At 40.2% G+C, this 25,765-nt stretch overlaps 1 protein-coding gene across 5 annotated transcripts in view; it reads right to left on the bottom strand.

The window, feature by feature from the left end:
* Positions 1 to 25,765, bottom strand: part of CMSS1 (cms1 ribosomal small subunit homolog) — a 384,507-nt gene that overhangs the window by 32,591 nt on the left and 326,151 nt on the right. For all 5 annotated transcript variants that reach the window (XM_017506330.1, XM_037730584.1, XM_017506332.2 and 2 more), the window contains one exon: positions 201 to 292. In XM_017506330.1, the coding sequence (XP_017361819.1) occupies positions 201 to 292 (92 nt within the window). The remainder of the gene's footprint in view (positions 1 to 200; positions 293 to 25,765) is intronic.

Genomic DNA, 25,765 nt, shown 5'->3' with positions numbered 1-25,765 from the left:
AAAAAGAATTCAGGCAAAAACCAGACCTTGCTGGTTTACAATGACGGAAGCATGGCCCATAGCCTTTTCAAAGGGAAAGAAGGTAAAGGGTTCTCTTAAATCCCACCAGCAACCGATATTAGGACACAGGAGGTTCAAAAGGGGAGGAAGAGGCTGATGTCACAATGTAACAGTGGTGCTCTCCCGCAGTGACCCCTTACCTGTTTGGTTTTCTTTGAAGATGCAGGAATTGGAACTGTCTCCTGCTGCATCACTTCCGTGTCTCTTCCTCCTCCTTCGCCATCTGATGCTTCTAGAAAATATAAAGTTTGAAAATCAGAAAAGTCTCTCTCTCTCATTGCTAGTGCAATCTTGGTACCACCTTTCCAGAAGGTTCTTTCTCTTCATTTTGTAATTCTACCTCAAAGAAGCTGCACTTAAGGAAATGTTCCAAAGTGAAAACAGATATTTAAGCACCAAGATGGCAATCTCATTTATAAAACTGAAAAATTAAAGATTACTTAGATGTCTCACCTTAGGAGGGAATGTTTAATTATAGAACACTCATACAAGAGGATGTTTTACAGCCTTTAAAAATGGTATTTATTAAGAGTTTACAATGACAAAAGGGTGTCTTATGATGAATAAGTGGTCAGGGCTAGAATTATTGAGTGGTTACTACATGTTTAACACTGTTTCATAGATGTTATTTTATTTAATTCTTACAATATAAATACTGATTTTACAGATATGAAATCCCTCTATCCTTAGATAAAAAGACTGCTCTTTACAGAGGTAAAGCCATTTGCCCGAGGTCACACACCTGGGAAGTAAGGTCTATCTGAATCCAAAGTTGTCCCCAGCAAGTGATGCCTGTACCCAGAAGCAGCCAGGCCTTCACATTAGTGCTGGCCCCAGGGGGAAATGTCCTAGACATTACATATTTAAAAAAATAGAAAGACTCCGAAAGGTGGAGAGATGAAAGCAGACTACTTAGCGATGTTAGGGACCGATAATAATTCAATGGCAAACTCCCCGAGTTATCTTTTTGGCTCATTATCCCAGACTAGGAGCTGAAGAAGGCAGCTACCTGAAAATGCCAATGGAAGCAGACCAAAAAAGCCCCAGCAACAGTCTGCCCTCTCTACCAAAATGGCCAAGAAAGAGGAAGCCTAGCAAGACCAAAAACTTTCAGACAATAACCACTTGACTACAGCCAAACACCACAGAAAAAACTATGGCCTCATCCTCACCACCAAAGACAGAGTAGGGAGTATAGACTTCCACCCTTGACAGGGTGTAATGAGGTACCCCATGATGGACCCCTAAAGGCTCCATCTCCTACCAGGGTGATGTCGGAGACAAACTGGGAGCTGGGATTTTTATCCCCAGGGGGTGGTAATGAGCCCTCGTCCATCCTCCACTGCCACCACCACTGCAGTATCAATGGTGACCACATGAGGAGCCTGGACTTCCATCCCTTCCTGGCTGTAAGGAAGTATATCTTTCCCATCCTACTGGGATGGTGTCAGAGGAGGCCTAGTGGAGAGTTAGGACTTTCTACATCACCCATCAGTAATGAGGCCAAATCCACACTAATAGTTTCAGCAAACATTAAAAAGTCTATACAAAGAGATGTACTCGAAAACACTAAGACAAATTAAAGTGGGATTCTACTATATGTTCAAGTAACCCATGGGAAGATAGGTGACCAACCCCTGCTCTTCCCCTGCACGGAGATGCAAAAATTAGTGAACAAACAAAAGAAACACACACACACACACACACACACACACACAGAGAGAGAGAGAGAGAGAGAGACACACACACACACACACACACACACACACACACACAGATTTAACCCCCCAACATATCAATGAATATATTAAATGTAAATATCCCAAACATACCAATTTAAAGGTAGAGATTGACGGAATGAATTTAAAAACATGGCTGAACTATATACTGTTATAAGACACTTCAAATATAATGCTACAGGCAAACTGAAAGCAAAGGGATGAAAATACACATGAAAATATTGGTCAGTGGAAAGCAGCAGTGGTTAATTTCAGGGAAAGTAGACTTCAGAGCAAAGAAAATTACCAGAGAATGAGGGAGACATTATATGATGATAAAGGGTAATCTGTCAAGAAGACATAGCAATCCTAAATGTGTATGCACCAAACAGCAAGTTCTGCATGCTTTGTACAACTACAAAACATGTGAAGCAAAAACTTGTAGAAATAACATGAGAAATAAATTCACAGTTGACTTGTAAACTTTAACAGTCCTCTCTTAAAAGTTGAGAGAATGACTAGCTAGAAAATCTGCAAAGATCTAGAACTGAGTAGCACCATCAAGCAATAGGATCTAATCAACATTAATAGAATAATCCAATCAACAACAGCAGAATACACACTCTTTCCAAGTGTCACAGAAGGTATACCAAGACAGACTATATTCTAGGCCATAAAATATCAACAAAGTTAAAAAGAATTGAAACTGATAAACAGCATGTAAAACAACTTTCAGCAAACATTATGGCTAAAAATGAAAGGCTAAAACTTTGCTCCTGATTGGGAACAAGGCAAGGATGTCAGCTCTTACCAGTCTTATTTGACACAGCGCTAGAACTTTTAACCAGTGCAATATGACAAGAAAAATAAAAGGCATATACATTAGAAAGGAAGATAGCAAACTGCCTCTATTTGCAGATAACATGATTGTGTACGTAAAAAATCCTAAGGAATCTATCTAGAGGCTACCCCTAGTTCTGTGAAAATTCTTCTATTAGCTTCTATCAATGGAGTCTTCTTTCTCTTAATATTCTGTAATCCATCTTCATCTGGGATCCTTAAGGGGAATCGTGTTTCTCCTTCCTTTTGCCTCCGTACTTCTTTCTACAATGTAGGTAGCCTGTACCCTATAAATTGGCACGTAATTTTACCTTGTCTCACAATGTGTACTGGTGTTGCATAAATGTTATGTTTTCTTTCCATCTGAACTGTAAACTCTCTGAGGGTACACATGAATGCCCAAAGTACTTGACCCAGTGTTGACTAAAAGTAAAAAGGACTCCCCATACCTATTGCTTTATTTACAGTTTATTATAAAGTTATATATATTGTCTGTGTAAAGCATGTCATCCCTTACACAAATTTCTTCATATCCTTATATCATAAAAATCCTTTGAGGTAAAAAGAATGACCTACAAATAATTGCCAGGATCAGCCCCATAAATGTTTAAAAATCAATGAATGACCTTAAAAAATATAAACACTGTATTCCTCCATTCCTCAGAATCTGCCAGCTGAAGAAGACAGTCTACAGTTAAGCAATCAAGTTGAGAATAAATACAGTAGTTCCTTGGTGTCTGTGGGGTATTTGTTCTAGGACCTGTTGCGCCTACCAAAATCCACAGACTCTCAAGTTCCTGATATAAAATGATGTAGTATTTGCATACAACCTATGCACATTCTCCTGTATACTTTGTCATCTTTAGATTACTTGCAATACCTAATACAATTTAAATGCTATAAATATAGTTGTTATACTGTATTGTTCAGGGAATAATGACAAGAGAAAAAAGTCTATACATACTCAGTAAAGACACATTTTTTTTTCAAATATTTTTAATCTGTGGTTGGTGAAATCTACAGATGTGGAACTTATGGAGGACCGACTCTAACATATTTTTAAAGGTATGTGACATTTATGCAACAGAAACTATGAGAAATATTTAAAATACCTTGCTAATAAAATGCTCTAAATATGAGTTACTTCTTGTTCCAAAAAATTATTTTATCTGCCACCTTTTAACATATAAAATGAGATCATCTTTTATAATTGTAAATTGGATAATTGTTTCCTTAGTCTGTGATTTTTTTTTTTTTTTGATTCCAAAGGAGAAAACTGCTTTTCTGAAGTAAGGATGCTAGTTCTGTGATTTCCATTAAGAGAATATTGAAAGAAAAGTATGGGGACCCAATCTAGCCAGCTTGGCTCCAGTACTCAGGTTCCTCCAGGACTGCTGGGATTCGAGGCAGCTGAGCTGGGCCTGTGCCACCCACTCAGTCCCAGTGGTTGATTCAGCCAGTGAAATGGAGTCACCAAGACTGCACTGCCTCTTCCCCAATTCCTTGAAGAGTCTACTTTAAAAAAAAGACACTGCCAGATGGGATTGGTTAAGTCATTCCAAAAGAGGAGTCAAGTACTCTGTCCTTTTTCAACCCCTGGCAACAACAGCAAATGAGAATAGAAGGCTGCACATCTCCTTCCCTCAATCCCTATCTTCATCTTCTTTTTGAGAAGTATCTGAAGTCCAGTTGCCCATCATTTTCCTTAGGTTTCCAGGTACTTGCTTGCATAAACCCTTGAAGACCCTGGGTGGGGCCCTGGGAATGGGATCCTATAGTCAATTGTTCCTTAAAATGTGCAAAAGAGTATGTTAAGACCACTGTCTTAACCCCAATATGTTAAGACCACTGTTTGTTCCCCCTCAAAATTCTCTTCTCTCACTTATGTCCCAAGGAGTAGTGCTGGATGGCTGGGAGCATTTTGGGGGAACCATTTAGAGGAAGCTAGTTACACATACATTTAGTTTGAGTTTACTGGGAATTTTGCGTGGTTTGCAATCACTTCTGTCTATGGTCAAATGATTGCTAGCTGTTCTAGGGCTGGCATGCTGCCAGGAATACTCATACCACCCTGTGCTAACTCACCAGACATTCTGACACAAAGTGGGCAAGGCTAGTGGGTGCAGATGATGACACAAATGTGCCTATAGCATCAGTCCCCAGAAACATGTGGGAAGTGGAGAAGGAACCAGGTTTGGAATGCAGGAAACCTGAAATTAGTCAGTGGAGATTCTTCCAATCATAAAAAATATAAAACTGTAAGCAGAGAATTAGGTTCTCATTTTTGCCTATTCAAAATTGAAGCTGTCTCCTGTAGGAATACATATGGTAGACGGTGCATTGTATATGACTGAAAAGAAACTATATGATTTTTTCTTTATTTGATGAGGATGAATAAACCACAAATTTTCAGAATTGCTGTGGCTGAGACAGTACTGTTATTATTTTTTTCTTATTTAAAATAACTTCTTTCATACCTAATTTAAAAAAATTATTTTTCATACCCCATTTTGTATCAGTAATTTTGCATTCTTTTTCTAAGAGAGGGCCCATGAAACTGCATAAGCTCAGGCCTCACAAAAACCTACATCTGCCCTGGCGAACAACCTTGCTCCTCTCTCATAATTAGTTCTCATAGTTAAGAAAAGAACGGGCTGTGGCTCATGCCTATAATCCCAGTGCTTATTAGGGAGGCTTAGGTGGGAGAATCCCTTGAAGCCAGGAGTTCAAGACTAGCCTGGGCAACATAGTGAGACCCCATTTCTAAAAAAGAAAGAAAGAAAAAGAACAGAGAAAAACAAAACAAACTACTGAAACACATAACATGGATGAATTTCAACAGCATGATGCCAAGCAAAAGAAGCCAGACCCAAGAGGCTGTATAATGCATGATTTCATTTATTTTAACATTCTATAAAGGGCAAAACTATAGATAACTATATGGAAGTTATCTTCTATCATTATTATTATTATTATTATTATTATTATTATTATTATTGAGATGAATTCTCGCATTGTCGCACGATCTCGGCTCACTGCAACCTCCGCCTCCTGAGTTCACACGATTCTCCTGCCTCAGCCTCCCAAGTGGGTAGGATTACAGGCGCACACCACCACACCCAGATAATTTTCTGTATTTTTAGTTGAGACAGGATTTCACTATGTTGGCCAGACTGGTCTCTAACTCCTGACCTCGTGACCTGTCCGCCTCAGCCTCCCAAAGGTGTGAGTCAACACACCCGGCCCTTCTATCATTGTTTTTTAAAGTCAGGTTTATTGAGGAATAATCTATATATACTAAAAATAACTTTTATGGAAGAGTTCTATGGATTTTGATTAATGTATACAGTTCTGGAACTGCACCCAGTGGGATCAGCAAACTTTTAAGGTAAAGGATGTAGAATAAGTAGATGTTGGGTTTGCAGAGTACTCAGCTCTGCAGGTCTAATGCAAAAGCAGTCCTAGGTAGAGTATAAATGAATGAAAGTGACAGTGTTCTGGTTTGAGACGGAGTGTTGCTCTTGTCACCCAGACTGGAGTGCAATGGCGGAATCTCAGCTCACTGCAACTTCCGCCTCCCGGGTTCAAGTGATTCTCCTGCCTCAGCCTCCCAAGTAGCTGGGATTACAGGTACCCACCACCACGCCCAGCTAATTTTTGTGTATACATACATGTATATGTATATATATGCAATACATACATACACAGAATCTCAGTTGCAGTGAAAAAAAAATATGTATATATATATATATATACATTTTTTTTTTTTAAGTAGAAATGGGGTTTTACCATATTGGCCAGGCTGGTCTCAAACTCCTGACCTCTAGTGATCCACCTGCCTCAAAGTGCTGGGATTACAGGTGTGAACCACCATGCTCAGACTCCTGGCTGGATTTTAAATCAATTAAAAAAATGTTTCAAGGGTTTTCATTTTTTTAAGAGTTTAACTTTTCATCTTAAGTTCCAGGGTCCATGTACAGAATGTGCAGGTATATGTGTGGCATGGTTTGCTACACCTAGTGACCCATCCTCTAAGTTCCTTCTTCTTCCCTCTCACCCAACAACAGGCCCTGGCATATGACATTCCCCTCCCTGTATCCATGTGTTGTCATTGCTCAACTCCCACTTATGGGTGAGAACATGCGATGTTTGGTTTTCTGTTCTTTAGTTTGCTGAGGATGGCTTCTGGCTTCATCCATGTCCTTGCAAAGGACATGATCTCATTCATTTTGTGGCTGTGTATTATTCCATGGTGTATATGTACCACATTTCCCTCATCCAGTCTATCATTGATGGGCATTTGGGTTGGTTCCATGACTTTACTATTGTAAATAGTGCTGCAGTAAACATATGTGTGCATGTGTCTTCAGAGTAGGGTGATTTATATTCCTTTGGGTATATACCCAGCTGGGTCAAATGGTATTTCTAGTTCTACACACTTGAGGAATTGCCACACTGTCTCCCAAAATTGTTGAACTAATTTACATTCCAACCAACAGTGTAAAAGCATTCCTATTTCTCCATAGCTTTGCCAGCATCTACTGTTTCTTGACCTTTTAATAATTGCCATTCTGACTGACATGAAATGGTATCTCACTGTGTTTTTGATTTGCGTTTCACTAGTGATCAGTAGTGTTGAGCTTTTTTTTATATATCTGTTGGTCATATAAATGTCTTCTTTTAAGAACATATCCTTTGCCCAATATTTGAAGGGGTTGCTTTTTTCTTGTAAATTTGTTAAAGTTCCTTGTAAATTCTGGATATTAGACCTTTGTCAGATGGGTAGATTGCAGAAGTTTTCTCCTAATCTGTAAGTTGCTTGTTCACTCTGATGACCGTTTCTTTTGCTGTGTATAAGCTCTTTAGTTTAATTAGATCTAATTTGTGAATTTTGGCTTTTGTTGCCATTACTTTTGGCATTTTAATCACGAAGTCATTTCCCACGCCAGTGTCCTGAATGGTATTGCCTATGTTTTCTTCTAGGGTTTTTATGGTTTGGGGTTTTACATTTAAATCTTTAATCTATCTTGAGTTAATTTTTATAAATGATGTAAGGAAGGGGTCCAGTTTCAGTTTTCTGCATATGGTTAGCCAGCTTTCCCAGTACCATTTATTGAATAGGAGATCATTCCCCCATTACTTGTTTTTGTCAGGTTTGCCGAAGATCAGATGGCTGCAGATGTGTGATGTTGTTTCCGAGGTCGCTGTTCTGTTCCATTGGTCTATATGTCTGTTTTGGTACCAGGACAATGCTGTTTTGGTTACTGTAGCCTGTCTCAAGGGTTTTTGAGTATCTAGTTTCTAATTGTTAGGTACAGATGTCTATGTATGATCATAAACTCGTGTTTTAAAAATGTTACATGCTTACAGATGTTAATCAATCAATTATCGGGATGTGTATTAACATCTTCCCCTCTTATATTGAGCTTGTCAATGTTTTATAGTAATTTTACCAATTTTTATTTACATATTTCACAGCTGTCTTAGGTACATGCAAGTTTAAAATTATTATGACTTCCTGTAAAATTGTTCTTTTTATCATCATGTTGTGACTATTTTTAAAAATCCATTTTATTTAGTTTAATATCATTTTGTGGGGGTAGTTCTACATTTCCAGAGGTCATCAGCTGTTCTCTGGGAAAGTTACATTATACACACTGAAAAGTAATGTTGAATACACAGCTGTACTTAAGTAGCCTAAAGTGTTTTGCTAAAATTACTCATCCCTAGGAGCCAGTATGTTTTATTTGGCCAGGGCTGGGAACTACTTTCAAGAACCATGTTCCCAGCTCATTAAGAGACTCCCACCAGCATCACTGAGAAAGAACACAATTCTCATATCCAAAGAACAGGACCCTGAGACTGAACTCTGGGAAGGCTCTAAGGTCATGGCAGCAACACAGATCACTGGGGAGGGAAGGGACGAAAAGGCAGTGAGCAGCCTAGCTAAGGAGGAAGAGGCTCTCAATTCCAAATCCACCTATACTCGCAGAGGATGTGCAGTGAAGGAAGGTCCATCTTTTATTGCTTCTGTACACTTTTCAGAATAATTACTACAGATATGCTATGACCAGAAAAGAAGGGTTTATAGTCAATTAGGCCACATGATCAAATAATCATATGGCCTGTACGTGTATCTCTCATTTACTCTAATTATTCAGAAAGCCTGTTCTCTCTTTATCCTTGTCTCCTTTCGTTTTCCATCAAAATCTTACCCCTATCCTCTAAAATCCAGCTCAGGTTTTCCCTCCTCTGTAAAGATCTTCTGGGCCGGGCATGGTGCCTCACGCCTGTAATCTCAGCACTTTGGGAGGCCAAGGTGGGCAGATCACGAGGTGAGGAGTTCAAGACCAGCTTGGTCAACATGGTAAAAACCGGTCTCTACCAAAAAATACAACAATTAGCCAGGAATGGTGGCATGCACCTGCATTCCCAGCTACTCAGGAGGCTGAGGTACAGAATTGCTTGAATCTGGGAGGTGGAGGTTGCAGTGAGCCAAGATCTCACCACTGCACTCCAGCCTGGGCAACAGAGAGAGACTGTCTCAAAAAAAAAAAAAAAAAAATATATATATATATATATATATATATATATATGTCTGAAGGCAGAAACTATCTTAGGGTGTAATGTAGCAAGCAGTTAAACAGCTTCCACTAGGAAAGGAAAATGGGGCAGGGCCTGTATGAAAATGAAGAACTCATTGAAGGAGGGTGCAGGAGGAGCAGCCAACCCAAGACCAGCTTGTCATGCCCAAGGCAGGGCATCCAGCTGCTTTGAGGTGGCTGCTTGGAGGAACCCAGGCAGGTTCGGCCCTCAGTATCCTGCTTCTTCAAGTCCTGCAGTCCTGGAGTCCAGGTGCCAGGACTGAGCCACTCAAAGCTGTGGGCGTGTGGTGCTTCATCAGGCTTCCTACTGGTGCCACTCCAGTTTTTTTGTTTTTTGTTTTTTTCTGGTTATCATCTCTTCCTTTTTGTTTCTTTGCTGTCTTATCTATGGCAAAAAACTGGGTATGATCTATCTTCTCCATCTCTCAAGCTCCTTAAGATCTCAACTTGTCTCCGAAAGATTTGACAGAACAAATGCTTCTGGATATAAGTCTCTATGAGTTGGTTCTCTCTATCAGTTTTCTTGTCACTCTGAACTGGAAAGGGGAGTGGGTGGTCCTTTTTCCCCTTTCATTTTGTCATTTTTAGTGGCAACAGCTATAGCCTGATGTACATTTCAATAATGCTGTTTTTCTAGCTGAGGCAACAGATCTAGAGTTTGCTTACAAAATATGTCACCAGTTCCCACAAAAAACTTTAAAGCTAGAAAATCTGGACTAGGATGGCAAAACACTAAGCTGGAGTCACTTATGGGTCCTGATGCTCTGACAGAAGGCAAAGTCCACATACCAAAAAGACCATCTGAAAAATACAACTAAAGAAAAATGCCTCAACATTTTATGGGATGCTTAAATGCTGCAAACTTTCTGTTGCTAGCGACAAGCCAGCAGAACTAAATCTTAAGGGTTATTTTCTGAAAATTGGACTATTCTAGGTTAGTAATGCTGTATTCATTTATTTTTTAATATGCACACAGGAAGTGAGGTGCAGTGGATTGCATCTGTAGTCCCAGCAACTTGGGAGGCTGAGGCAGGAGGATCACTTGAGCTGAGGAGTCTGAAGATACAGTGAGCTATGATTTTGCCACTGTACTCCAGCCTGGATAACAGAGCAAGGCCCTGTCTCTTACACACACACACACACACACACAGAGAGAGAGAGAGAGAGAGAGAAAGAAGAGCCTCCTCAGGAATCATTAGTCCACATCAGGGGCTTAGGTGACATGACCTCAACTTCAGTCGAGTGTTAAAACTCCCAATCCTTCTTCCTTTCTACTTTGTTTTAAATGTTTGGGAACATTTATATGTTAGGGGGCAGTTTTCAAGCTATGAGCAATTTTGATTCAATCTTTTCTAGCCAACTTTTGCAGTTAAATGAATAGAACCATGGATGCTGGTGGTGGCATTTTGGACCGGAATACTTGTACATTTGAAAGCCCTGCTACATAAATTCTTCATTCTTGTAACAGAAAACAATTGTAATGATGACAGCTCTTATATAATCCTTATTTTGTACAAAGCTCTGTTCTAAATGGTCGTTGTAAATAACTCATTTAACTCCCATATCAATCTTATGAGATGGGTACTGTTGCTCCAGACTGTTTTATAGAGGTAGAAATGGGAGGCAACTGCTCAATGGTAATAAGAAAAAGAGCCAGGATTTGGGCCTACACAATATTGATTCAAAGTCTGCTCTTAACTACCATGCAATATTGCCACTCAAACTTGGAAGGCAAATCAAGTAGCTTGGTGGTGGCACTGGCCTTTAAGAAGGTTATTAGCATCCATTGGGCTTTATGGGTGGAGCCCAGTTTCATATAATGATGTATGTTATATTTAACTGACATTCATCTACATGTGGCAGGCAGCCTCCCTCCTCCAATAAACTCAAACCTAACTGAGTTCAGACATCTGTCAGTAACTCTCCATCACTCCCTCCAATCCATCCTGTCTTTTAGCTAGGGAGAAAATATATCCTGGTTTGCCCAGGCTGGTCCTGGTGTATACTTGTTTCCCCTACATTCCATCTGGTTTATTAATAGTATCTGTCTTATTGCAGAGATTCTTTAATAAATTAATATAGATTACTACTGTCCAAGTAAGGAAATGGAGATGAGGCCATCCTCAAACTTATTTGATCCCCAAACCCCACGCTGTGGGACGCCTGTTAACAGCTCCCAGAACAGTGATAGAAGGCCTAAATTGTAGCTTTAACTTTTGTGATCTTGAGCAAACCACTTTATGCCACAGTTTTCTTTATTGTGGATTGATGAAGTCATACTGCTATGATTTATGATTCTCTTCTGATTCAGGCTGACTTCTGTTAAGAATGCTATATACCCTGGATGCGTCAAAGTTTCCAGAGTGTGGAATACTGAAGTACAGAGGAATAGGGTAACATTAAAAAAATAAGGTGAATGTGGCCCACATGTGGGTATGTGAGTTACATAATTTCCCCTAAACAGAAATTTCATAAGAAAAAAGGCCTATGAGGCTACATCTAGACCTGCTATCCACTCACCCTTGTTATAAAGTCCAGCCCCAAGGAAGAGAAGTGTTATGATGGGAAAGCACAGTATTTCTTTGTCATTCACAGGGACTTCAACTACCTATTATACTACTAATACATAATGCATCCCTCAACGTACATCATTAAAGGTAGGTAAAATGTTCACCTGCCCTGCTTCACAATGCTTAATTTTCTCACCCAGCTTCTCAATAGAAAAAGCCTTTTCTTACAGCTTTTCTGGGTATAGCTTAGGACAAGGCCCTCATTGCTCATCTTTAAGTTTTCTATGATAAACTGGGCTTAAGGAATTAGTCTGTCATCTTACTATGGAAAGTATCCACAGAATGATTTGTGTTTGGAAGGATCTTTGAGAACCACAACCCTCAAGTCTTACATGATGGGATGAGGTAATACTGAGATGTAAGTCTAATGAAAATAAGACTTGGTTTGTCAATACTATACTATCAATTTGATAGCATCATAATTTTTAAAATCATTTTTTACCCTTTTCCTTCACATAAATATAACACACACTAATTGTGGAGATTTTAGAAAATACAGAAAAGTAAAAAGAAACAAAATAAATTTGGTTCCACTATAAAAAGACAGTCCTCTGTAAAAGATATCTAGCATTCTAACTTTGGTATTTACTTTTGTTCTGTCTCTGTGTGTATATGAGTAAGATTATGTATATATACATATAGCATTACATGTCTGGAATTATGTACCATATACAAATGTGTCATCCTTTAATAATATGAGTATTTCCCCATGTTATTAGTCTTGAAAAACATTTTTAATGGCTGTATAGTAAACCATGGTTTGTCTACAATATATTTCTTTGTTCTTCTATCCTTAGATTATTTCAAAAATTTGGCCTTGCAAATATAGTATAATAAACATCATGATATGTAAAATTTTATATATTTCTGTTTAGAATACAATTCTAGAAGAGAAATTACATGGTAAAAAGGTATACATGTTTTTAAAAGGTTTTAACAACTTCTTAACTCTTTTCCATAAGCTTCTGGGTCAGTTTATAAGTCATCAACAATATATAACACTGTGTATGTTTTATCACACCCCAGAAAACACTGAATATTATCTCTCTAATACTGCAAATATGTAAAAATAATATAGCATTTTACTAATTTGCAATCATTTGATTGTGAGACTATTTTACTTTTTATTGGTCATGTATTTTTCTTATATGCATAGAGTGTTCCTAGCTGTTCATTTGTCAAGGAAAGTTTTAATGTTTTCCTTATCAACTTGTAGGGCTCTATTAATTTTAAGGTTAATCTTAGAAAATATTTATTTATTCATTTTTAGAGACAGCTCTCATTCTGTTGCCCAGATTGCAGTGCCTGGTACCATCATAGCTCATGATAGCTTTGAACTGCTGGGCTCAAATTATCCTCCTGCCTCAGCTCCTGAGTTGCTAGAACTACAGCTACCTAACACTAGGCCTGCCTAAATTTTCACATTTTTTTTACAGATGGGGTCTTGCCTTGTTGCTCAGGCTGGTCTTGAGCTCCTGGCCTCAAGTAACCTACCTTGGCCTCCCAAAGCACTGCAGTTACAGGTGTGAATCACCATACCCAGCCAAGATTAATTTTTAGTGCTGCTTTATCTCTTAATTTTTAAAATTACTTTTGATCTTCAGATGTTTTAAATTATAATGAGATCAAATATATCATTTTTTCATTGCAATTATGCTTAGAAAAATTCTATTTCAAAGTACATGCTTTTATCTAGTGTTTAAAATAATCTTTTAAAAAAACATTTAACTTCAATCATATGGAATAGATTTTGTTGAGTATAATGTGAAGCCCTACCTCTGTTACCTTTTCAGATATTTAATCAATTGTCCCAATATCTTGCCAAATGATTCTTCCCTTCCTCACTTTCTTGTGGTGACACTTTTATTTAATGAAAACACAAATTATACATATGCTATGGTACAGTTCTGTTGATCTGCCTATGAGTTTTCCATTGGTACCACACCTTAATGTTATTTTAAAAGACACATTGAGCTTTCCTCTTTTTTGTTTTCCTAAATGGCTATCACATTGCGGAATAGGGAGTAGCAAGGAGGTGAGAGCCAGATGTAGGCCAAAATCTCCAAGAGAACTGGGAAGGGGCTGAGGCTGGATGGGGGTCAGTAGAGACGTAGGGAGGGAGGTCAGGCTAGGTCAGGCACCAAAGCTGTGTCCCTCCAGAATGCCCTGGTTCCCATCACATCTCTGACACTCAATAGCTGGCGTTGGGCAAGTTAGTTTCTCTTTGTGTGCTTTGGTTTCCCAAAATATAAAGTGAAGTTGTTGACAGGATTAAATTGGATAGGACAAAACACTTAGTGTAGTGTATTGCCCGTGGTAGACATCATTATCACCAATTGGAAGCTACCTTCCATCTCCATCACGCCACCGTAAATTACTACAGCATGGGGATTAAAATTACAAGCTCTCTCAGTCAGGATACCTGGACCAAAACCTTACCTCTGTCATTTTCAAGCTCTATGAGTTTGGAAAAGTTACTTGCTCTTTTTGTGCCTTGGTTTCCTCATCTACAAAACGGGGATATTAATAGTTCCTACTTCATAGCATTGTTACATGGAGTCCTGCTAGAATGAATGTAAGTTGCGTAACACAGTGTGGCACACAGGTAAATTCTCACAAAATGGTCAATAACCATCACCTCTCTTGATTACCCTGGGTGGGGCATTTGGTACTGATGCTAACTCTCACCTTTTTGACACTCTCTCCTCCTTTGTCTTCCGGAACGCTGTGATTTGGTTCCCAACCCATCCCTTCATGCACTTTCTTCTTTTACCAACGCCTTAAAATGCTGTCATCCTCCAGGATGTCCCCCACTATCCTATTCTTGGATGACCAGCCATCTACTTCTTGATGCTCCTTCTTCCAAGCTAGGAAATGGCAAATTTTTAAGTTGAAGGATCAAAGAGTAAATACTTCATGCTTGTGGGCCATATGATCTCTATCACAACTACACATTGCATATGTAAGCCACTGATAATATGTAAATGAGTACACAGCTGTGTCACAACAAAACATGCTATACAAAAGCAGGCGGCCAGCCCACATGCCACAGTCTGCTGGTTCCTACTCCACGTGGCTGTTTCAGCCCAGGTATTAGAAAACTCATCACATTGCATCTGTCCTCCCTACTGGATTGTGGGCTGCCTTAGGACAATGGATCCTTTCATCCTTGTCTGTTCTGCAGGCAGCAGAGAATCCAGCAGAAATATCCAATCGACTTCTGCTAAAACACTGACTGGGATGGCCACATAATATGAGTCTTAACAGCTGAAAAGTTTGTTGTGCTATTGGGAAGAAATGAGCCCTTCAGTAGCTACCAAAACAAACTTTTAGAGAAGACCTCATGGCCTACACAGCGCACTGAAACATCTAGTAGAATTAATTTTTCTTTCCCAAATGTGAGAGGGAAATTCAGGTCCAGGAAATTCACAGTTTCAAGGACCAAGTAATATTGCAGACATCAACATAGAGCTGTCCAGGGTTATCTATAAAACAGAACGCACTTTATAGGACTGGAACAGCTGTTTCCCCATTTCTGTTTTAAAAGGGGAAATAGGTTATAGGGCTCAGGGGCATATGCTAAGCATATGGAGAAAATTTATTCGCTTAAAGAAAATGTGACATGGAGTTGGCAGAGGGCTCAGTTTGTAAGAGATAATATCCTGGCGGGTGAAATTAAGAGGATAAGAAGGACATATACAGCATCATTTCAGCATTGTGATTGATGAAGAAGGAAACAGTAATAAACACTGAAAGGAAAAAAGAAAAGTAAAGTTAAAGCCAAAAAGAACTTTATATACTCTAGGGAAGACACAAGTTATAAGAACCAAGTATCACTTATAGTAATAATGACTTCAGTAAAACAAATTTTAGATAAAGATGACACTGGTTTAGGAAAAAATAAGAAAACCAAAACCTCAGTCAAAAGTAACAGTGTGAGTATTGAGTTTCTCTAAATACAGTGTAAAGGATCTTTATAGAGCTAGGGATAGCTGAAAAATATATTAAAGACTCTGGGGGAGAATTTTAGACTTCTGGAACATAGTTAGAAACAGGTAATGGACAAAGAAGCATGTTTAAATTTTCCTTTTTAATTTTCAAGTCCAAACTTAATCATCAGTAATATTTTTAGTATGAACATTTGCTGAACTCCTTTTATGGAGAGATTACTATTTTGGGTGACTTAACATATCCTCTCAAGTAGCAATTACCAGAGAGCACTCTTGAAAATTTCTTAAAATCATAAAATTATTATTGCTGTAAAAAAAGGACCAAATTTTTTCTTTAAAAGAGCAGTGTTAATGTTAGTTTCCTTCAACCTTCCTCTCCTCCTTCTCGCCTAGGAATTTTGAAAGGACTCATTGTGTGGCCACACAGATATTCATTTATTCATCCCTCAAAAATCTAATGAGCGCCGGCTATGTACTAGGCACTGTGCTAAGCCCTGAGGAGGCAAGATGAAGAAGATGTGGTCCTTACTCTGAGAAGCTGACAATGTAGCAGGAAAGACAAACGTGTATAAGCAATTGCACATGTGTATAAGCAATTAAAATGCAATGTGATACTACAGTGATGGAGAACAGGTGTGAGGTAGGGGCTAAGGAGTGGTAGGGAAGCACCGGGAAGTTATTTCATGGGACTGTCTGCATACTGATTGTGGTGGTGCTCACACAAATCTGTACATGAATTAAAAGTCATAGGCCTGTATGCCAAAAGAAAAAAAGGCCAACTTTATAATACTTAAAAGTTACAATAAACAAACTGTGATAGATGCTCATCAACAGGAGAAAGGATGAACGATGGCATATTCATACAGTAGATGCTACTGAGTAATAAAAGGAATAGCCTGCTGACAAATGCAACAACATGGATTAATCTCAGCAGCATTACTGAGTGGAAGGAGCAGATGTGGTGAAGTACATCCTGTATGATTTCATTTATAGAAACTTAGAGAGTAGACAACATTAACATATGCTGATAGAAATCAGATCAGCTGTTGCTTCTGTGTGCATGGGTGTGGGTATGGGGTGGGGTTGGTTGGGAAGGGATATTAGGGAACTTTTAGTTGTGATAAAAGTTTTCTAGGTCTTGGTCAAAACTGATTGAACAGTATACTTAAGATGTGAGTACCTCAATAAATGTAAATTATAACTCAATTTAAAAATGTGCATTTAGCTATCGGCTTGTCTTTCACAGCCAAAAATTTCTTTTTTTTTTTTTTTTTTTTTTTGTTTTTTTTTTTTTTTTTTTTTTTTTTTTGAGACGGAGTTTCGCTCTTGTTACCCAGGCTGGAGTGCAATGGCGCCATCTCGGCTCACCGCAACCTCCGCCTCCTGGGTTCAGGCAATTCTCCTGCCTCAGCCTCCTGAGTAGCTGGGATTACAGACACGCGCCACCATGCCCAGCTAATTTTTTGTATTTTTAGTAGAGACGGGGTTTCACCATGTTGACCAGGATGGTCTCGATCTCTTGACCTCGTGATCCACCTGCCTCGGCCTCCCAAAGTGCTGGGATTACAGGCTTGAGCCACCGCGCCCGGCCCCACAGCCAAAAATTTCTAATGGTGTTTAAAGTTGCCAAAAACATTAACAATCTCTCTACCATATGTTATCAGTTTATTTTTAAGATCGATTGGAATTTCCTTGGGTGTCTTAACAAAGAACATATAATTGACCATAATAAATCTTAAGACAATTAGTAATTGAAATGTGCAGAGAAGGGCAGAACTCTACCTTCTGCTGGGCTGAGGATCTGTTGTTGCAGTATTTTAGGAAAGGCAAGAAAGGCAGGTCTCAAGAGGATGTTGAAGAGTAGAAGTTGAATGCACAGACCAGGAAAAGAACATTCCAGAACAACAAGTGCAAAGTCACAGATGTGAGAAGGGCTGGCATTGTGCTAAGCCCTTTGCCTGGACATTTTAATCCTCATTATCATCTCCATGTTTCATAACCCAGGCTTGACAAGGCACACGGCCTGGTCCAGGTTCCTCAGCTGTCATGCAGAGCAAGCATTCTCATACAGATAGTGCAGACTCTCACGCTCATCCTCCTTTGTGTGCTGTCTCCTCTCTGTCATGCTGGGTGTCTGGCTTTGATCATGGCACTGATGGGACCCAAGAGAGGCTTTTACCTGACCAGAATATACTTGAAGAAGATAACTAGACTGACAACAATAATGGACCATTTGGGCCTGTACTTAATCAGCCTTTCTTCCTGCTTCCCTTCACCTGAGAGTAGAACTATTTCTAACAAGATCGCTACTAACAGCGGCTCAAAAGTGGTCACCAAGAGCTGCCTCTATGCCCTCCATTCCATAGACTCCTTTGTCAAGAGGCTCTAATTTTGGAATTGGGTAAGCAGTGAGATGACGGTCCCTTAAGTTTCTAAGTGGGAGATGGGATACTTGGGGTCCCCAAATCCCAGTGGGAACCATATATGGAGTGGAAGGTCCCTGGCTGGGGAATTTTGTGGAGATATCCTCAGCAACTCTCCTAGATGATACTGAGACACTGAGGTAAATGGATTTGCTGGCTGGCTATTCTGCAGCTAGATGATCACATTTCCTGCCCCAGGAACAGCTAAGGTACAGAGCTCTATCAGGCTTGGAGGTTTTAGAGTCATCCTGGGAAAGACGACCTTGTCTCTATGTGCTATAAGGATTTTGGTTCTCAGCTGGACCCATAGAAGGCTCTCAGAAGAGCCTGGGGCCTGCTCTCAAGGGAAAGGCCTTCTGCTGGACAAAGATGAATGAAGATTAGGCCAAGGGTTTGGCAATGGAGAACTGCCTCAATTGAAAATGGCTTTAAAATAATCACAACAAAGCTACACAGAGCTCTATATTTTATAAAGTGTGTTCATGTTCATTATCTAAAAGTGATTTTGAGTCCCACAGATATGCTGAATGTCAGCAATTCACAGATTTAAAACTGAGACTTAGGGAGGTTAAGTGACAGAGGCGTGCACAGCGGCCGGCCTGCCTGCTTTTTTCCTTAGTTCTCTCTCTGCCCAACTTTCTTCTTTCATGTTTTCAGTATCTAGCTCTTAGTTAATTATAGATCATCTTATTCTAGAAAAAAATTTAAGGCAGCTTTCAAGGCTATAAAAAAAAAGAATGTATAAATTAAAAGTGAGAGTGAAATATGAAAGAAAAATAAGAATTTGACCTGAAATTAATCCAAGACTTATGATAAAAATATAATGGCCAATACATTTGCTACTAATGGGGCACACATTTGATTCTAAGTTTGTAGGAACTAATGTGAAGAAGGAAACCTGTCACTATTCATAGTATGCATAAGCTAAAACAACAATGACCAAACAATCAATGACTCAGAAGTACAACGATTTTAGCTTCCTAATAATTATAACTTCACGTCATGTACAGTAGCTTCTTTTGATTATTAAACAAAACTAGGCCTTCAAAGGTCATTTTGGTTTTCAACTATCCTTTCAATATATAAGAGAATTCACCATGTGAATTTTAAAAAACATGAGAAGTATACCATCTCTCTGAACTCAGACAGAAGTCAAACCAGGTGAGACCCCAGTGAGCCCACTAGCTGTAGAAACAGTGTTCTAGGACTCAGGAATACGGGTAGAGTAATTATTTCCACATGTACTACAGGGGAAGAGAAAAACCCACTCACTGTGGCACAGGAACACATAGATCATCATAGATGTTATATCTTATTTCATACATTTTTTAAACTTGGTGGCAAATATTAACATGACCTTTTATACTACAAGTTACTTATAATGACCGTTTTTAATATAGAAAAGCGTTCTTCCTGAGCACCGTTTTCTCTGTTGTACATCTTGCTGCATTCATGCCCTAGGGCTGGAGTTTATTTACACTGGCTAGTTTATACTTTCCTCACTCAACTCTCCAGTTTCCCTTACTTTTATGCCAACAAAGGGACACAGAGTTTTTCTTTTTGTAATTTACATATGTAGAAAATATGTCAAAGTCAGGATGTCCCTTTCAAACACAGGAAGAGTCTGGGGCCACCTGACTCATCAACATAACAAATCCAGAAATAGAAAATGCAATCTAGCTAAAAGAGAGACAAGTGGGAACTTCTAAGCCAGCACACAGCTAAGGTGTTATGTCATATGAAATTAATTCTCTGAGGTCAGCAATTAGAGTTAGGTTACAGCCCAAACGTAATTCTGCCTGCTAATTACCTGACCCATTACATTTATTTCACTGAGAGATGCTCAGCTATGACTTCCAAGGGTGGGCTTGGGATAGATGGAAGGAAGCAGACAGCCAGAGAAACGGCAACTCCTTCCTTTTGCAAACAGATGTGCCTCCCAGGCCCCTAACTAAAATGATTATTTCCTGCTTTTCTAAATGAGGGATCAGATGTGCCACACTCTTCCCTTTCCAGCAAAGTGAAGCACCTGAGATCACAGAGCTCTTCAGTAAAGCTCAAAAGATGACTTAAGAAATCGAGTTACGTTCTGTCATGAGAAGCATTAGAGTAACATGGTAACAAAACTACCCTCCCAACGGGAAAAAGGAGGACGCCAGGGCATAAATGCTGTGACTAGAATGGTGCATTTATGTATTTCTTTCACTTCTGAAGAGTGACCTTTCCCAATAAAGAGATTTGAAGCAGCACTAAGAAGAAATGGCAATTGCCGAATGGAGATACCAGAATAATGCGAGTACTGTGAGCAGGGGCAGTCTAAAATACAAATAAACAGCCCTTAGTTAAAGGGAAGGGGAAGCATCTCGCAGTGCCTGAGGGATTGTGTGGGAGTGGCTGGTGGGGAAGAGGAACAGAAAACAGGTGGATCTGAGAGTTAGCACCTGACATGTGAACGCACATCTATTGAATCAATTTATTTTTTTATTTTTATTTTTATTTTTATTTTTTTTTTTGAGACGGAGTTTCGCTCTTGTTACCCAGGCTGGAGTGCAATGGCGCGATCTCGGCTCACCGCAACCTCCGCCTCCTGGGTTCAGGCAATTCTCCTGCCTCAGCCTCCTGAGTAGCTGGGATTACAGGCACGCGCCACCATGCCCAGCTAATTTTTTGTATTTTTAGTAGAGATGGGGTTTCACCATGTTGACCAGGATGGTCTCGATCTCTTGACCTCGTCATCCACCTGCCTCGGCCTCCCAAAGTGCTGGGATTACAGGCGTGAGCCACCGCACCCAGCCTATTGAATCAATGTATAAACCACTGCCATCAATAATAAAAAGAGCAGCTGCGGCTGCTGCCACTAGACAGCATATAGTGCCAGGTCCTGTCCCCAAGGCCTTGTGTCTACCACCTCGCTGAGGAGTGCTGTCCCTTGCCTTCTCACATGAGGCCAGGTGGCCTTTTGCCATTTGGGGATGTATTCCTCTTCTAGGATGTCCTTGATGTTCAAGTAAGGCTATGGGTGCTGGGTGGTGACTGGTCTGCTGCAGGCTTCTAATCACATGAGGCTGCTGAGAAGGTCAGGGTCACCAGCTGTGACCTGGCGGTCAATGGAAAGGCCTGAACTCCCCAGCTTCTGGCTTTCTCTCACCATTCTCATTTCTGCCCCTAAATCTACTCCCTGTAAGAGAAAAGAAGGGAAAGACTGATGCCTGTAGCTGAGGTGTGCAGTTGAATGGGCAGAAGCTAGACTTCTTACATGACATTGAATTATCACAGTGTTGGTGACAGAGTTAAGACAGCTGAAATAGCTGCTATTCCAACTTCCAGTTTTCAAGTTATTATTGGGGTTGAAATATCTCTTACTCAGAATTTTTTTTTTTTCCGAAATCTCTAAGCACACGTTTAGCCACATTTGAGTAACTGAAACATGAAAAAAATCAGCAATGTTTTCAGCCACATTAAACTATAACCAGATGCTCTTAAACAACCTTTTGTATGTACACAGCACCTTTTATTTCAGTGGAGAGTCATTTTGTTCAGCTCTGAACATTATCCACCATAGACTGAAAATACTGATGCTTTAAGAGCCACGGTAACCATCTGACAAATATATCCTCTCCATACAGGAGGTAAAGAGAACCCCACTGCTATCTCTAATTCTCCCTCTCTACCCAGAACACTGGAAATCCAAGTGAAATCAATGTAACACATATTTATTGAATACCTTCTTTGTACCAGGAACAAAGGTGAAGAACACTGGGAAGTTGGCAAGAATTTAACCAACTGCAAAGTGAAAATGACAGCTAGTCTAGGACATCCGTACAAAGAGTTAGGGCCAGGACCTTCCTGACTGGCTCATCTGAAAGACTGATTTCTGACACCTTTTCTGTCAACCATTAGGCAGAGAGAAATGCTTTTGGCCTGTAGAGGAGGAGCCATGTGAAGCAGAATTAAGGATAGGAGAATTAATGATAGGCTGCCTATCATTAATTAACGTGAATTAATGATAGACAAATTAATGATAGGTTGCCTACAGCCCATGAGTCCCCAGGTCACTATCCGTGGGACCACCCGGAGCACGGCCTGGGAGTACCCTGTTGCTTGGACCTCCAGCAATCACTTTGACCCTTCCATTTTCCACACAAGAGCCAAAAAGATCTTTTAAAGGTAAATAGGAGCATGTAACCTTCCAGGTTAAAACTCCACGGTAGTTTGTTTTTATATTTAAAATAACATCCATACTCTCTAGCACCAACCGCAGAGCTCCCATAACTGGGACCCTACTTCCTCCTTCCATCAGGTGCCTCCTCCTTGGCCCACTATACCCCAGCCACGCTGACGGAGTGCCTGGAACAGGCAAACCCCTTTCGTGCCCCAGGGTCTTCACGCTTATTGTTCTCAGACCAGGACGATTCCCCTGTAGCTCCTCAGCACCACGCTCATCTCAGATTAAATGGTGTCTCTTCAGAGGCCGCGCTCCTCTGACACCTGAGGTTCGCTCCCTCCCTCAATTCTATATGATTTTCTCTTCCTTTCTATTACAGCAGTATCACAAGAGATCATCTGATTTTCTACCTTGTTTTTATTTGATCGTTCCCATAGACTTTACATTCCAAGATAGGAGGGTCCAATAACATCTGCTTTTTAAATGTCATATCCCTGGTGTTCAAGATATCCCAGGACATAGCGGACATGCAGTAAATAATTGTCGAATAGATAAATGAAATGAATATAATTGCAAGGAATACATTTTTTAAAAAGAAGGCCATCTTTATATTTTATATTTTTACTACCATAAATACTATTGTACTACCATAAATCTGGATTACGATTAGAGGATTTTTATGTATTCATTTTAACCAGGACCACCCTGACCGGACTTGAGAAGCTGACAATGGAGGGCTGATGTGTGGCTGAAATTAGAGAGTTTCAAAATGATTCCTTTCAAACACCAGGTTTGGCACACAATGCATTTTGAATAAGGGGGAGTCCTTCTAATTTAAAGCCATTTGCCGTTGAGAGCAGAGTTCCTATTAAGTATGTGGCATGGAGTTCCTTAACTGAAGAAAAATTAAAACAACCTTAATGTGAAACACCAGAACACTAAGAATGAATAGCGCAATGTATTCCTGGGGAGCTCTTGCGAAGCTGGCTTAAGGGGGAATACCCTTGTCACTTTGCCATTTGGCTCTGCCCTCGATTGCCAAACATGGGGTTGTTGGAAACTGGGAAGTACCCTGGCTGCCAGTCTTGTTTGTCCAACCATGCCCAGTGGCTAACATGGAAGATCTTGAGTCCTCAGACTGTGTCCTGTCTGGTTCTTTTTGGCCAGCAAAGCCAAATCTTGTAGGTTACCAGGAGCCCACACCAGAAAGGGAGGTCTAGAATTGTCTCACTGCCTAGGGATGCTCTCCGGAGGGCCTGCAGGGGTCCTGGGTACTCGTACACAGGATGAACAGCAGTCTTTCTCCAGTCGCCTCCTGATTTGATCAGGGCATAGGCCCAAACTTTTCCCTGGGTTTCCTCCGTGCATTTAATTTCTCTGCTAGGACTGTAGCTCTGCTCAGAACGTTGTTTATTTGCACGGGGTTCTGCGTCCTTGCATAATTCTTATCTTTCCATATCTCTTGCTCCTCATTCCCTATCTGCTGCTTGGGATCAGGCCCCAGCCCAAATAGCTCACCTGGAATTGTGCTGCAGCCACCTGCCCAGATTCTCCTTGCCTTGTTGAAATATCTCACCTATAACAAATGCTACTGGTTCTGCTGCTGGGAGCAGCCTCGCCTATTCCTATCCCCTCCGTGAGGCCAACCTGAGGTCACAGCATTCTTCATCAACAAGCGTGCATTGAGGTGACACCAGGGGCCCCCCTCAGAGCACCGGGATAAGCTTGACTGGAATCCAGGGATCACTTTGGGGAAGATGTGACACAAGTGGTTTATCTGAGGCTTGATACAGGGCACGCAAATCCAGGACATGTATCAAGCCTCAAAGTTACAGCTGGGCCACACAATTTTCATGAGTACAAAGCTGGATACCACAGTCCTGCCCCTGAGGCACAGGGGGAGCTGCCAGGGCTGAAGCCATCCTGTGCTTTCCTGGGCTGACTTTGTGTCCTCTGCCTAGGATGCCCTCCTTCTTACTCTTTTCCTGCCAGAAACCTAATGCTCCTCACCCAGGGTGTCCAGTTCAAACAGCTGCATCCCCACCCCCACCTGTGACGCCTCCCCGACCTCCACCTCAGGAAGACACAGACAACAGGGCTACTCAGCCCTACATTAGAACGTCCAGCCCATTAAAATGAGAATTTTATACTGCCTCTCCTATCAGAATACGAGTTCCTGAGCGACAGAGACAGTACAACATTTTCTTTTGTCTTTACAGGACCAAGACCTAGCACTGTACGGAGCATTCTGTGGGCACTCAGTAAATATCTGTTGAAGTGAACTGAATATTATGCTCATGGATGTCACTGGTGACAGAGTTATGACAGTTGAAGAAATAGTTTCTATTCCAGCTTCCATTTTCCAGAGACCAAATTTTGTAGGTTACGAAGGTTACCGGGAAGATTTCAGCAGAAAAATTAAAGAAGTTCTCGGTTGACATAATGCCTCTTTATAAGATGTGCAATTAATATAGAAAACAGGATTAGAATGCACTAACAGTTTTAGACAGAAGGAAGGCTGAGAGGGGAGAAAGACTTCTAACTCATGTATTTTCCTGTTCAAAAGGAACCTTTTAGCCAAGAAGACATTGGTCCAATTTGAGACGTTGCTAGAATTATCCCTTCCCTCTCTTTGTACATTTCAGAGAACCAGTGCATATTTGGAAAAGTAATATGGGCACACAAGAAAGACAGCTATGCAGTGATATGTATCAACAAAGCGACTGAATGATGATAGCTATGGCAAAGAAAAGCGTTACATAATGACATCAAAATAGGACACTCGAGGAATGTCTTAGAGCTGAAGCAGCTGTCACCTGGTATTTTGGCATTACTGAAGTACATGGAGAGATAGCCCCTGGAAACTAGAGAGTACAGATTATTTGCAACAACAATTTCAAGGTCAAGAACATGTTTTCCTCATTTAAAAAAAAAGTTAACCTCTTATTATCATTTTCACTTGAGAAAACTGAAGTTCTAAAACGTCTAATATGTAAACACTGCCTATAGGTAGGCATCAAAAGGAGAGGTTCCCCTCATTATACCAGTTCCTAAACAAACCTGTATACTTGGAGATATTTTTCTGTTTCGTAGATTATCCAGGCCTTTCACTTTTACATATAAATAATCCCACTCTTAAGGAACATTAAGAACAGGATAATACATGACAGTGAAATTCTGTCAATTTTGCTGTTAGTAAAATGTCTGCTAGGACAAAAGTTTAAAACTTTGAAATTGAAAAATGACTAATTGGTTTAAAATGTATAAGTTTCTTCTTCTTTTTTTTTTAACCTTCTAGCTCAGTGGGATGCTGTTCTGAAGTTGCTTTCCTGGGGGCTGCTACTGTCATCCTTTGTTCACTTGGTTAAAGAGGTCGGATGCTTCATCCATTCAAAGACGCATCCATTCTACGATGTATTGTGCACTGACTGCGC

This window comes from Cebus imitator, unplaced genomic scaffold (genome assembly GCF_001604975.1).
Source record: "Cebus imitator isolate Cc_AM_T3 unplaced genomic scaffold, Cebus_imitator-1.0 Scaffold354, whole genome shotgun sequence".
Classification (NCBI taxonomy): Eukaryota; Metazoa; Chordata; class Mammalia; order Primates; family Cebidae; genus Cebus; species Cebus imitator.
The sequence above is the reverse complement of the archived record's forward strand: the minus strand, read 5'-3'. Positions and strand labels throughout refer to the sequence as shown.